Source organism: Anolis sagrei, chromosome 4, assembly GCF_037176765.1.
Source record: "Anolis sagrei isolate rAnoSag1 chromosome 4, rAnoSag1.mat, whole genome shotgun sequence".
Taxonomy (NCBI): Eukaryota; Metazoa; Chordata; class Lepidosauria; order Squamata; family Dactyloidae; genus Anolis; species Anolis sagrei.
The window spans coordinates 168,736,803-168,749,732 of NC_090024.1; the positions used below are offsets into that span (position 1 = coordinate 168,736,803).

The window sequence follows — 12,930 nt, forward strand, 5'->3', positions numbered from 1 at the left end:
TCTTAAATTGCCACTTTAGTTAAAAACATTTTAAATACCTGTATTTGTTATTTTTTATAATTCAGAATATCATGGAAAAATCAAGAGATATATATGAGGAAAATGATTCCCTTTTGGCTATCCTAAAAAAAGAACAGGATCCTTTGAGCCTGACTATAATAGACAAACTGCAGGAAGAATGCAAGGTTTTGGACCGCAGGGTTTCAGGATTTCTATCTCAGGCACAGCTGAGCCACTTACTCTTAAAACACGAAGTTCCTCTGCAATTGCCAACTGTCAAACTCCTTTTCATGAAGTTTTCAAATGCAAATGCTCAAGAATTGGTGAGTTTATACAACCTTTGTAATTATAGTAAAAAGAGTTATATGTAATTTGGGTACAATGGGTTTTTTTTTAAAAAAAAAAGCTTGTTTACCATTTTGTAATACAGATGATGTTTCTTAACTATTAAACTAATGTTAAATGCTATGTGTTGTTGTTAACTGCCATCAAGTAAACTTTGACTCATGGTGACAGTATGAATAGCCGCTTCATCACATAGGGCTTTTTTAGCATCCTAGGACACTTCCCTGCCAGTCCAGCGATGAATGGGCAAGCTGCCCATCACATGATGTCACTCCTCCTGCAGAGGCCCCACCCACAACTGGAATTGAAGCATCTTAGAAAGCTTCCCGCTAAACATGGTGGGCCTGCCCATGTTGTGTTGGCCCTAATGGAGCAAGCATGGATTCGTGCTGCTTCAGCTATGCTTCCTCCTTGGGGAAGCATTGCCAAAATCAAGTGGTGTGTGGGGTGACAGAATCACCTCTAATTCCTACTGTTTTGCCACAGTGGTTGGTGAAACAGCATGGGGAGGAGTCCCCTGTGTGATGAAATCCCAAGAGATCTCCAAGACACTCTGTCATCAATAGCCCCACTCAGATCTTGCAGACTCAAAACCATAGCATCCTTACATAAGTCAATTAATTTTCGGTGTTGTTTACCTCTATTCCTATTGCCCATCCCTTTGCTAAGCCTTATTGCCTTTCCTAGGGAGGGGAGGAGGAGTTGCAGTGGTCTATAAGGATTTTATTCCCCTGATCAGGTGACCCATCCCACAATCTCCTTCATTTGAGTGTGCTGGCTTCAGGTTAGGTGACCGGGACAGGATAGGGATTCTGTTGGCGTACCGACCACCCCGCTGCACGAAGGTCTCCCTACCTGAGCTAGCAGGAGTGGTCTCGGATATGGCATTGAGCTCCCAGCGGCTTTTAGTCCTGGGGGATTTCAATGTCCATGCTAAGACCTCTCTTTCAGGAGCAGCTCAGGACTTTATGGCCGCCATGGCAACCATGGGCCTGTCCCAATTAGTATGTGGTCCCACCCATACTGCCGGACACACACTGCATTTGGTCTTTTCTCAGGGATGGGATGACAGTGTCGGGGTGGAGGAGCTGACCATCGCTCCATTGTCATGGACCGACCACTACCTGACCAGGTTTATACTTACTGTACCTCCCAACCTCTGCAGGGGTAGTGGACCCATTAGAATGGTCCGCCCCAGGAGACTTATGGATCCAAATGGTTTCCTGACGGCTCTTGGGGAACTTCCCACCTCCTTGGCTGGTGATTCTGTCGATGCCTTGGTCTCTCGCTGGAATTCTGAGATGACTAGGGCAATCGATACAATCGTCCCGGAACGCCCCCTCTCGAGTAACCGAGCTAGTCATGCCCCTTGGTTCACTGAGGAGCTGGCAGCAATGAAGAGAAAGAAGAGGTGGCTAGAGCACGTGTGGTGCCGGAATCTGACTAAATCAGCCCAAACACATCTGAAAGCCTTTCTAAGGTCCTAAGATGTGGCAATAGCAGCAGCACAAAAAACATCCTTTGCAGCCAATATTGCATCTGCGAAGAACCGTCCAGCTGAGCTCTTTCAAGTTGTCAGGAGTCTGTTAAATCCGCCGAAAAGTGAGATCCCTGACAGCTCGGAAGCTTGCTGTGAAGCATTTGCTCGATTCTTCGCTGATAAAATTGCGCTGATTCGGTCTGGTTTTGACGCCACTTTAACTGCAGTCTCTGAGGATGTAACGAGAGCATCTGCTTGTCTGGTTTTATTGGATTCATTTCAATTGGTTCAGTTTGAGGATGTGGACAGGATCCTTGGAGAGGTGCGACCTACCACATGCATCCTAGACCCCTGTCCATCCTGGCTGATAAAAGAAGCCAGAGGGGGTTTGGCAGAGTGGGTGAAGGTGGTGGTTAATGCCTCCTTGCAGGAGGGCAAGATTCCAGCGAGCTTAAAACAGGCTATCATAAAACCTCTGTTGAAAAAACCATCACTGGACCCCACTCAATTAGACAACTATTGGCCAGTTTCCAATCTCCCCTATTTGGGCAAAGTCATGGAACGTGTGGTGGCAGCACAACTCCAGGGATTTCTGGTAGACACTGATTATCTAGATCTGGCACAGTCTGGCTTTAGACCGGGACATGGAACGGAAACAGCCTTGTTCGCCTTGGTAGATGATCTTCATAGGGAGCTAGACAGGGGGAGTGTGTCCCTGTTAGTTCTGCTGGACCTCTCAGCGGCCTTCGATACCATCGATCACGGTATCCTTCTGGGACGCCTCATAGATATGGGACTTGGGGGTACTGCTTTGCAGTGGCTCCAGTCCTTTCTTGAGGGACGGTCCCAGAAGGTGTTACTGGATGACACCTGTTCGGCCCCACAGCCGTTGTCGTGTGGAGTCCCTCAGGGTTCAATTCTGTCCCCAATGTTGTTTAACGTCTACATGAAGCCACTGGGGGAGATCATTCAGAGTTTCGGACTGAGGTGTTATCTCTACGCAGATGATGTCCAGATCTGTCACTCCTTCTCACCTGTCACCAAGGAGGCTGTCCAGACCTTGAATCGGTGTCTAGCTGCTGTGTCGGACTGGATGAGAGCTAACAAATTGAAACTGAATCCAGACAAGACAGAGGTCCTATTGGTCAGTCGTAAGGCCGAACAGGGCATAGGGTTACAGCCTGTGCTGGATGGGGTTACACTCCCCCTGAAGACTCAGGTTCGCAGTTTGGGAGTGATCCTGGATTCATCACTGAGCCTGAAATCCCAGGTCTCAGCAGTGGCCGGAAGAGCTTTTGCGCAACTAAAACTTGTGCACCAGTTGCACCTGTACCTTGGGAAGTCTGATCTGGCCACAGTGGTCCATGCTCTTGTTACATCCCGAATAGACTACTGCAACACACTCTACTTAGGGTTGCCCTTGAAGACTGTTCGGAAACTTCAACTGGTCCAGCAAGCGGCAGCCAGATTGCTCACCGGAGCGACATACAGGGAGCACACCACCCCCCTGTTGTGTCAGCTCCACTGGCTGCCAGTTCAGTTCTGAGCACAATTCAAGGTGCTGGTTTTGACCTACAAAACCCTTTACGGTTCCAGTCCAGTGTATCTGTCCGAACGTATCTTCCTCTACGTCCCACCCCGGAACTTGAGATCATCTGGGGAGGCCCTGCTCTCGACCCCACTGCTATCACAAGTGAGGCTGGCGGGGACAAGGAGCAGGGCCTTCTCAGTGGTGGCCCCTCACCTGTGGAACTCACTCCCGGGGGAAATTAGGGCATCAACATCCCTCCTCTCCTTCAGGAGGAAGGTAAAGACGTGGTTGTGGGACCAGGCCTTTGGGCAATCTGACAACTAGATATGGACAACCAGATGGATAGGACTGAAAGGACTGACAATTGTGGAATTGGAATTTGAACTATGAGATTGCGAAACGCTGACCGTCAATGAGGAGAAATGGTTTGTATTGGTTTTATTGCTTTTACTGGTTTTATAGTTGTTTTTGCCTTACAATAATTATTGTTTTCTGTTAATTGATATTATTGCTAGAATTGCTGTTTTCTGTTAACTGATGTTATTGTCTTATTGCTGTTATGTGATGTGGGCATCGAATTGTGCCTTGCTTTTGTATGCCGCCCTGAGTCCCCTCCGGGGTGAGAAGGGCGGGGTAGAAGCAACCGAAATAAATAAATAATAAATATTAGACTTTGAATATGTCCAAAGACCAATAGTCTTCATTTTGTCATCTTGGCTTCCAGGGATGACACAGGTTAGATTTGCTTTATGAACCATGTATTTGTCCCTTTGGCAGTATAGGTTATCTGAAGAACTCTCCCCACAGCACCACATCTGAAATAATTAAATTAACTTTTAAATTTAAAATTTAAAATTAAATTTTTCAACCTTCAAAGTAAAAGGCTTCAGGATTGGTTTATCATTGCCTTCTTCTGTGTAGTACTGATGAGCATTATTTATGGTGCTACTGCTGTTATCTCTGAGAGATACTCCACCAGTATCATCCTTGATGCTGGTCATAGTGGTTTTCTGCACCTTGATTACCTATTTTGAACTAAAGCCCAGAGTGATCTTAGCATCCCATCAACCTGCTACCAGAACCCCAAAGTTCTCCTGCCTAAAAATAAAGGCTTAAAATGTTCCAAGATTTATCAAAGTAGTCAGTTGCCACTATTGCTGCAACTTCAAAATTATTTCTTATATATATATATCGGTAATGAACTTGTTGGTTGTAGTTAGTTTTTAATTTTTTAAAAAAAAAATGGATGTGTTTTGTTCAACAGCACAAGTACAGTATTACCTAGCACCTCATTCAGGCAATATTTTTCCTCATTTACTGAATGAAACCCAAAACTATTTTATTACCCCAAAACACTGCAATTATACAACAAATCATTCTTTGTTACAATAATGATATGTTACAGAAATGCTAATTTTGTATTGGGAAGAGGAATTAATAACAGTTTTCTGTGACTAGATTCTTACAAACCACTGTTACAGGCAGACAGACTCAAATTTACCTTGTCTTAATTACAATAATTATTTTGTCTTATTTCTGTAAGAAATGTGTTATAAAATAATTTCCACAAAGTCAGGTCAACTAATCACAGAGACCTTTTTCTAATCAGCTTTCAAAAGGAAACTTCTTTGTTTTTCTTGTAGGTAAATTATGAAAAACTGCTCCAGTTTTTAAGACGAGGGGCAGCAAGTACAACACAGCAAAAACAATCCCTTCCAGAGAAGACTCAATACGTAAAGAATCAGAGGAGAAGGTTCTGTTTTAATTTTCAGTATTCTCTTTACTGTCAATAAATGAGCAATGTATTTGACAGACAAATATATATATACTCCTCTTAGTTTCCATCTGGTAAGGATCTAATAGGGGCTGTTATTATAAGCCACTCAGAAGGATTCCAAATGAAAAATTGGCTCACTTATCCTCAGAAAATAATTTTATGTAATCCTTAAGAGCACAGATTTTCTCTCCCAGCCATCCAAAATCCCTGCTAAAGAAACATGTTCTGAGTCTGTGAACACCTACTCTGCAGACTGCTGGGATGTATCAGTGGAGATTAGGCAGACTTCCTGTTAATTAACCTTGGCAAGGAACTCTAGCAAGAAGACATATGCCTTTAAAACATATATATGTGTGAGAGAGTGTGTGTGTGTTGTGATATGTGCTGCTTTCGTAACTGAACAGTCTGAAGACTCCAAACATACCCTCTTTCTTGGGAATTAACCTCACTATACTCAATGAGACTTCATTTGAAATGAATTATGAGTCTCTTTTAAAACAGAACATAAATATAGCCAGAATGCCAGTGAGTGTCTTGTCTATACACACACACATCTTCAGTTAGCATTCCTCATCTGGATGCATGAGAAGTCAGGACACATTTTCTGTATGAATTCACAAATGTCATATAGTGTCCTCAGCTTATGTTCCATGGTGGTATTTTATGACTACATATTTTCTAAATATTTTACACAGTCTGGCTGATATAAGTGATTGCTTTTAGGGTATTAACACCATAACTCTATGACTATGTAGTCAAAATAGGTTACAATCTTAGTAAATTGTGCCCAATGGTTACAGCTTTAGAGGCAATATTCTAAAGTAGTAAGAATAGAAGTGACATGAAATTATCCCTCATATTTTCCCCCAGTATAACACCTGTACTCATGAGGAATGCATCCCAAGACCTCATCTGAATACCTGAAACAATGAATAAGAGCAAATCCTGTATTTTGTCTATACTTGAGCCAGAAACATATCATAGAATTGCAATGGAGGACCTTGGGGGCTCATAAACAATCCTAGGGGTATTTTTGATTTGAGTAAATGAAAAAATAGATATCACATCCATGCATAAGGGGATCATACCATAGCTGTAGATGTTCTGCCAATATTCATCACTGTGTAGAAAAGCAATGTTAATCATGAATCTTATCACACATGCCTCGCATTTTTATCAGGCAACCCATCACTTAAGAATGCTACATGATGACTGGATAACTACTCATCCCATCTCACACGTTTCCTTTTTGTATCTAAAAAAAAAGTACAACAGAGGAGACTCCTCCCAATCTGTGCCATATTCTCCTACATCAGGATTTTAACACTTTAATAAGAAGAAAAAGTATTCCTTTGGGTGCATCTATACTGTAGAAGTAATGCAGTTTGACAGCACTTCAGCTGTCATGGCTTAATGCTATGGAATCTTGAGATTTATAGTTTGATGAGGCACCAACACTCTGGCAAACAAGATTAAACACTTTGTACAACTGAACTTCCGTGATTACAAAGCATTGAGCCGTGGCACTTAAAGTGATGTCCAACTTCACTACTTCTACAATGTAGATGCACCCAAAGAAAAACGTTTTGCTCTTATTAAAGCATTAAAAATCTTACTACTGCTGATAATGCTTTCATGACCATTTTTAATGGGTTGTTAAAATCTTGTTCCTTCAAATGAGACTTTCTCCCAGGCAAGTGTGTAGCAATAGTCTCCTTATTCAAGTTTCCAAACAACACTTTGGGCACATTTACACAGATCATTTAATGTAGTTTCCAACCAGTATTGGGAAAAAAATGGTTTCACTATGCAGATAATTACATAAGAAATCCTGGAAACAGACTGAGGCCTGGATGGTGAGATGCACAAAGAGTAGTGATGTGCATTAAGGATTTTCTTTTGCACACTTTTGTGGGTATTTGTTGTCTGGCCACTGCAGTTTGAAGTTGGTTTCGAACTCCATTAAATGATTAGTGTAGATGGGGTCAGAGATGAGGCCAAGGAGGCTCAATCTGAAATAACACAAACCAAGCCATCAACTTACAATCTAAAAACGATGCCATCTAGTCTGCTCATTCTCAGAAACACAGAATCAATTATTGATGGTAACTTCAAGAAAACCAACATTATATTAAAGCTTTACAGAAATAATAGTCTAAGGTCAAAGCAACCCTGTTTAACATATATAGTTTATAGCTTTAAAGACTCAGTGGTGATCGTTTCCCCATTTCTCCTGATAGCAAGATAAATTATCTGTGGAGATATTTAGTGAAGGAAATGCGAATAATGAGGTGGCATTTAAAAAATATTCTCAGTTTTATCAAATATAAGGAATATCAACATGGCAATACAAAATCTATCAGATAATCAAATAAACTAGTCAGAAGCCCTGATGCATGCACCACAACCCGTGAGGATAGACTCCTCTGTAGCAGTCACCTAATTGTGGAACTCCTTTCCAAGGAAAGTAAGTCTGGCTCCTTCCCTTCCTATTTTCTGGCAGACAGCAAAGGCAGTGCTCTGATACTTAAAATTCTACTCCACCTGTGTTAGTAACCTGCATATATAATTTAATTAGTTTTCAAATGCTTTTATTGATGTATTCTAAAAGTTATTACCCTTTGTGTATTGTCTTGGTCACCTTGCTGGGTTTTGAGGTAAAAGAAAAATGCTATAAATACATAATGCCAAATTTCTTCCGTTGAGTGTATAAACTCTCTTAAGTAACAGAGTATTTTAGTGTGGACACTAGGGGTATGCAAAACTTCATTTTTAATTTATTTGTTGTATCTAATTCATAATATTTGCATATACAAACAGATATTTTAAAAAGAGGGGGGCACCCACGCAGAAACTTAAGAATCAAAACACTCACCCAAGATTTTCGTTTAAATTTTGTAATCCTTGGAAGTTTCCCAAAGTCAGTTTCATTTTCAGCGCAAGCAAGTGAGCAAGCCATGTCTTCAGCTTCATTCAGTTGCTGCTAATTCAATTCAAAGTACAAAAGCAGTTTGCAATTTTTAAGCTCTGAGCCTTCCAGTCTGGCCTAAATCCCAAAATGAACTGAATTTTAAAATCCCATCAGGATTTAAGTCACACAAAGGGCCAAAATTTCACAATTTAGGGGGGAAGGCTAAATGTCCTCCCACATAGACCTGGGATGCTATTCAGCCCCCCCATTCCCCCCCCCCAAACAGAATTAAGCTCCTGTCATGCCAAAAGGATACATCATGAGCTTTGGAGAGAAGAGGGGCTTAGTCCAAGAGGCTTGCAGATGGAGGCAGGTCTCTCTGGTACATTTAGGGGGGAAATGAGGGGCTGGCAGGGTCTCCCTTGGGATCCTGGAACCCAAAAAACCAAGATAGCACTGGGAATTGACCCTCGGGATCGCTTCTCAACCTTTGGACTAAGATAAAGTGAGAGTCAATCCCTACAGGCTCAACACTTGCAAAGATCCAGACTTTATTGAAATGTCCAGATCTTTGCAGTTGTTTTTTAACCTGGGGTAAACCTGGAAATTCATGTTTATTCTGAGTTAATTCAGATTAGCCTGAGGTGTTGTTTGGACACCTCAGGCTAATCTAGAAGCCATCACGGGTTTGGGGCCTGTGTAGAAGGGCTCTCAGAAAGCAGCAGAAGAGAGAAGGCAGAAGTTCACTGCTGCAGCTTTTCCTAGCTTGTGTGTTTTTCCGTATTAAGAACTTTTGCCATTTTGACCACATTTTGATGCTGCTTAGTCACACATTTCTGAATTTTCATCTCTGACATGTTGAGGGATGTGCAATTTCACATTTGTGTAATAGGGCTCACACAAACATAGGTAGGAGAACACCCTTTAGCAAAATCCAAGAAAGTGCACTAGTGTAATTACAATTACATTGATGTAATGGTATTTACATTAATGTAAAGTCTCAGCAGAATTCCAGTATTGGTGTTTTATTTTCTTTCATTGTTACTTAATTTACCCACAGTCATTTTTTTTCCATTTTCCTTCAAGGGATGTTTCATTTCAATTAAATCTCTGTCCCTGTAATTCATTTCTCATCTGTTTTGTATTTGATTGTTTATAAGGTCTTTTGGTATTTAATATGCTTACTATAGCTACATGGTATACTTTCTTTGCCATTAATTTGGCTTATTGTTACTTTAGGCTGGTAAACATAATGTGAAAACATATTTTATATGCTTGTTATCTGCAGGAGGTTTTTACACCCACAAGTCTATGTACTTATGAAAATTTGTTACAAAATGGTTAATTTTGAGAATTCTATAACAGCTGTTACTTATGTTTGAACTGAATGAGATGGATTATTTTTATTATTAGACTGATTGCTGAAAAAGACTTTATGATTCCCAGACTGTCTATTTATACCAACTTCTGAATGATTAGGTTGCTTGTTAAATAGTTATCATTTTGTTGCTGTATCCATAAAATAACAAAAAGATCACTATTTAATTGGTTATCATTTTGTTACTTGACCCATATTATCAATCTTATCATTCAGAAGTCTGTATAAACAGACAGATTGAGGATCAGAAGTGATATTTGCTTGACTTTTTGGTTTCAGCCATTGTCTGTATTTTTGACTATACAATTATTTATAACATTGTGATCACATTTGTGCATTATTTAATGTGTTTAGTTCGATATCAGAGTTCACTATTTTGTTTTCTAAATACCTCTGCAGGTCTTTTTTCCTTCTGTTTTATAGTTTGTTGGATGCTTCCTTCTTTAGTGTGACTTCTTTCAAATTATCTTAAATTGCATAGGGACTTATTTAAAGATATGCTAAATGAATCATGTTTCATTCTTTGTCATATATTTGATCAGCACCAAATCAATAAGTGGATGAGGATTTAAGTTGTCTTAAGTTTAGAAGCCTCTTGTCTGAAAGTGACATCTAGTTATGTTGCTAAGAGAAGTCCAAATTCTGTATGTGTAAATAATCCCACTACAGAACCTGGAGTCCAGTTCTGGCCACTGCAATTTAAGAAGGATTTTGACAAACTGGAATGTCTCCAGAGGAGAGTGACAAAAATGATCAAAGGTTTGGAAGTGAAGCCCTATGAGGAACGACTTAGGGAGCTGTGTATATTTAGCTTGGAAAAGTGAAAGCTGAAGGGGAACATGATAGCCATATTTAAATATTTGAAAAGATGTCACATTGAAGAGGAGGTATGCTTGTTTTCTGCTACTTTAGAGATTAGAACATGGAGCAATGGATAAAAGTTGCAGGAAAAGTAATTCCATCTAAACATTAGGAAGAACTTCCTGATTAAAAGAGAAGTTCACCAGTGGAATACAATGCCAAGGCTGTGCTGGAGTCTTCTTCTCTGGAGGTTTTTAAGCAGGTGCTAGATGGCCATCTGTTGGTAGTGCTTTGATTTTGTTTTCCTAGATGGCAGGGGGCTGAAATTACTGCTTTGTTTCCCTTTATTTTAAAAAAGAAAAATATTTAATTCTTCTTTTAACAAATTTTAAAGCACCATGTAAACATAGTAGAATAACAATGAACACAACGCAAATAGTTCCAATAATGATATGACATCAAAGCAGTTTATATAGGATGCAGTTGATTAGTATGGTGTATTTTGGTATCCCAAAACATTCAGACATACACATCTGGTTCTTACCATCATAAACACAACCAATTTTGAAGAAATATTGTGGTGGATGTGGCACAATAGCATCAACATAAACTGAGATACAGAGATGGAAAGCCCCAGCAGTAGGGTTGCCAGGAAAAAAACTGCAGAGGGTTTCTGTACATTAATGGATGTATAGAGTCTTAGCAGGTATTGCTTCTTATCTCTTTGTTGCACTTCCACCAGCAACATTTGCTAAAATCCCCTTTCCTACACAACCATTAAGGGCATAAAGGCCTTCATGGCAACCTTAACCACTGGTATGAAAGTCATGTTAATGCACACAGAACAGTCTAAAGTGACAAGGGATCAAAACTGGATGGGCACAGCACCTGCACTATATGAACAACTCCACAGCAAGCTATGTAACTGAAGCAGAAATATCAATAAGTTGTTTTTATGTGCCTTCAAGGGTTTTCTTTGAAACAATTATTTAGAGAATGTTTGTCATTGCCTTCAGTTAAGGTTGAGAGAACATGACTTGGCCAGGTTTCCATGACTGAGCAGTGAATTCAGTCAAACCATGTTGGTTTTCAGGAAATGGCTATAGGACCAAGTAGGAAGCAACTAGACTCATCCTTTCTCCTGCATTGTATGAAATCTATTATAAGTGAAAGTGACTTGCAAGCTTTTTAGAAGTCTGAATTTTTCAATTTTATTTTTTAAAAAGGTTCGTTTCTTTTCCTTTTCAGTGTGTTAATTCACTTGTCTTGATTAAGTCACCCCACAATTTACTTCTTAGCTGGAGTTGTACTTGGAGTTTTCTGAGGGTGGCATGGGTTTTGTTTACAAAATAACTGGATATTTTTATGTCTGTATTCAGAAAGAAATTATAAAAGCAATGGTCAAATTCTTTTTTGAAATAACCTCTCTATCATATGTATTATTATTCTATAGTTCTTGGACTCCAGAAGATGCATTGCAGACTCTGAAGGAAATGCTGAAAGATCATAAAGGAGGAATGAACTTAGGAAAACTAAGGCTGGATTTTATGCAACAAGACAAATCTTCCTCAGGTCTTCTTTCACTCCCTGAGGTAATAATCAGAGTCATGATTTCCTAGCCACACTGTACAGTGCGATCCCGATATCTGTAGGGGAAATCTTCCAAAACCACTATCCCTACATGAATATTTGAAATCATATAGTGAATCCTATATTTTGACTCTACTTGGGCAAAATGTTTGTGGGTCTCTCTAGGTCCTCCATAGTAATTCTATATGTAGAATCACAATGGAGGACCTAGAGAGACCCACAAACAATTCTGGGGCATGAGTAAGTGAAATTATGGATATTGAATCCATTACTAAGAGGGTCTTACTGTATGTTCAAGAAAGACTTTCTATATAGAACAGGGCTGACAATAACCTATTACTTTTCAGATGTTGTTAGACTGCAGTTTCCATTACTTCTGACTACTGTCTATGCTGGCCAGAAGTGATGGACATCAGAGTCAAACACATCTATCAAAATATTTTGAAATTTCAGTTACAAAAGAGTTAATTTGTGTTATTTTCCTATCCAAGTTATCCTTGTTATTAAAGGACAAAGCTGAAAGAGATGAGAAACATGAGTTGTCAAAATTTGGCGCTGAAGGACAGAAACATGAAATTCTTGTGAGTGCATTTGATTGGTGCCATGTGCTGTAAATACTAAATTTTCATAATACAAAAATTACACAATTCAGTTTATAAATGCATCAATCAAATGTATCTAAAGTAATATATGTAAAACAATGTTTCTAGCTTAAAGAAGAGTTTTGAAAAACTCGGGAGGTTGCTAACTACCTTGTGCCTTCCTTTTCTGTCTGTCTGTCTTTCTTTCACTCCCCATCCTTTTATCTCCTCCTCCCCCTTTGCATTAATAAATGGATTATTATTATTATTATTATTATTATTATTATTACTATTATTATTATTACTATTATTATTATTATTATTATTATTATTATTATATCCCGCCACCGTCTCCCCGAAGGGACTCAGGACAGCTTACATGGAGACAAAGCCCAGTCAGACAGAAATTAAAATATAACAGTAAAATTTAAATACAAAACATAATAAACCATCAAACCAACCAATAGCCTAACCTAGAGGCCATATACTGAGCTGAGGAGCAAGGCAGCAGCTTGTGCAAAACAGTTGCAAGGACA

At 39.6% G+C, this 12,930-nt stretch overlaps 1 protein-coding gene across 1 annotated transcript in view; it reads left to right on the forward strand.

Annotated features, from left to right (window-relative positions):
• C4H1orf87 (chromosome 4 C1orf87 homolog) overlaps positions 1-12,930 on the forward strand; it is a 41,541-nt gene that overhangs the window by 13,986 nt on the left and 14,625 nt on the right. Inside the window, exons 5-7 of the mRNA XM_060773610.2 lie at positions 66-323; positions 5,000-5,109; positions 11,677-11,815. Coding sequence (XP_060629593.2) covers positions 66-323; positions 5,000-5,109; positions 11,677-11,815 — 507 coding nt within the window. The remainder of the gene's footprint in view (positions 1-65; positions 324-4,999; positions 5,110-11,676; positions 11,816-12,930) is intronic.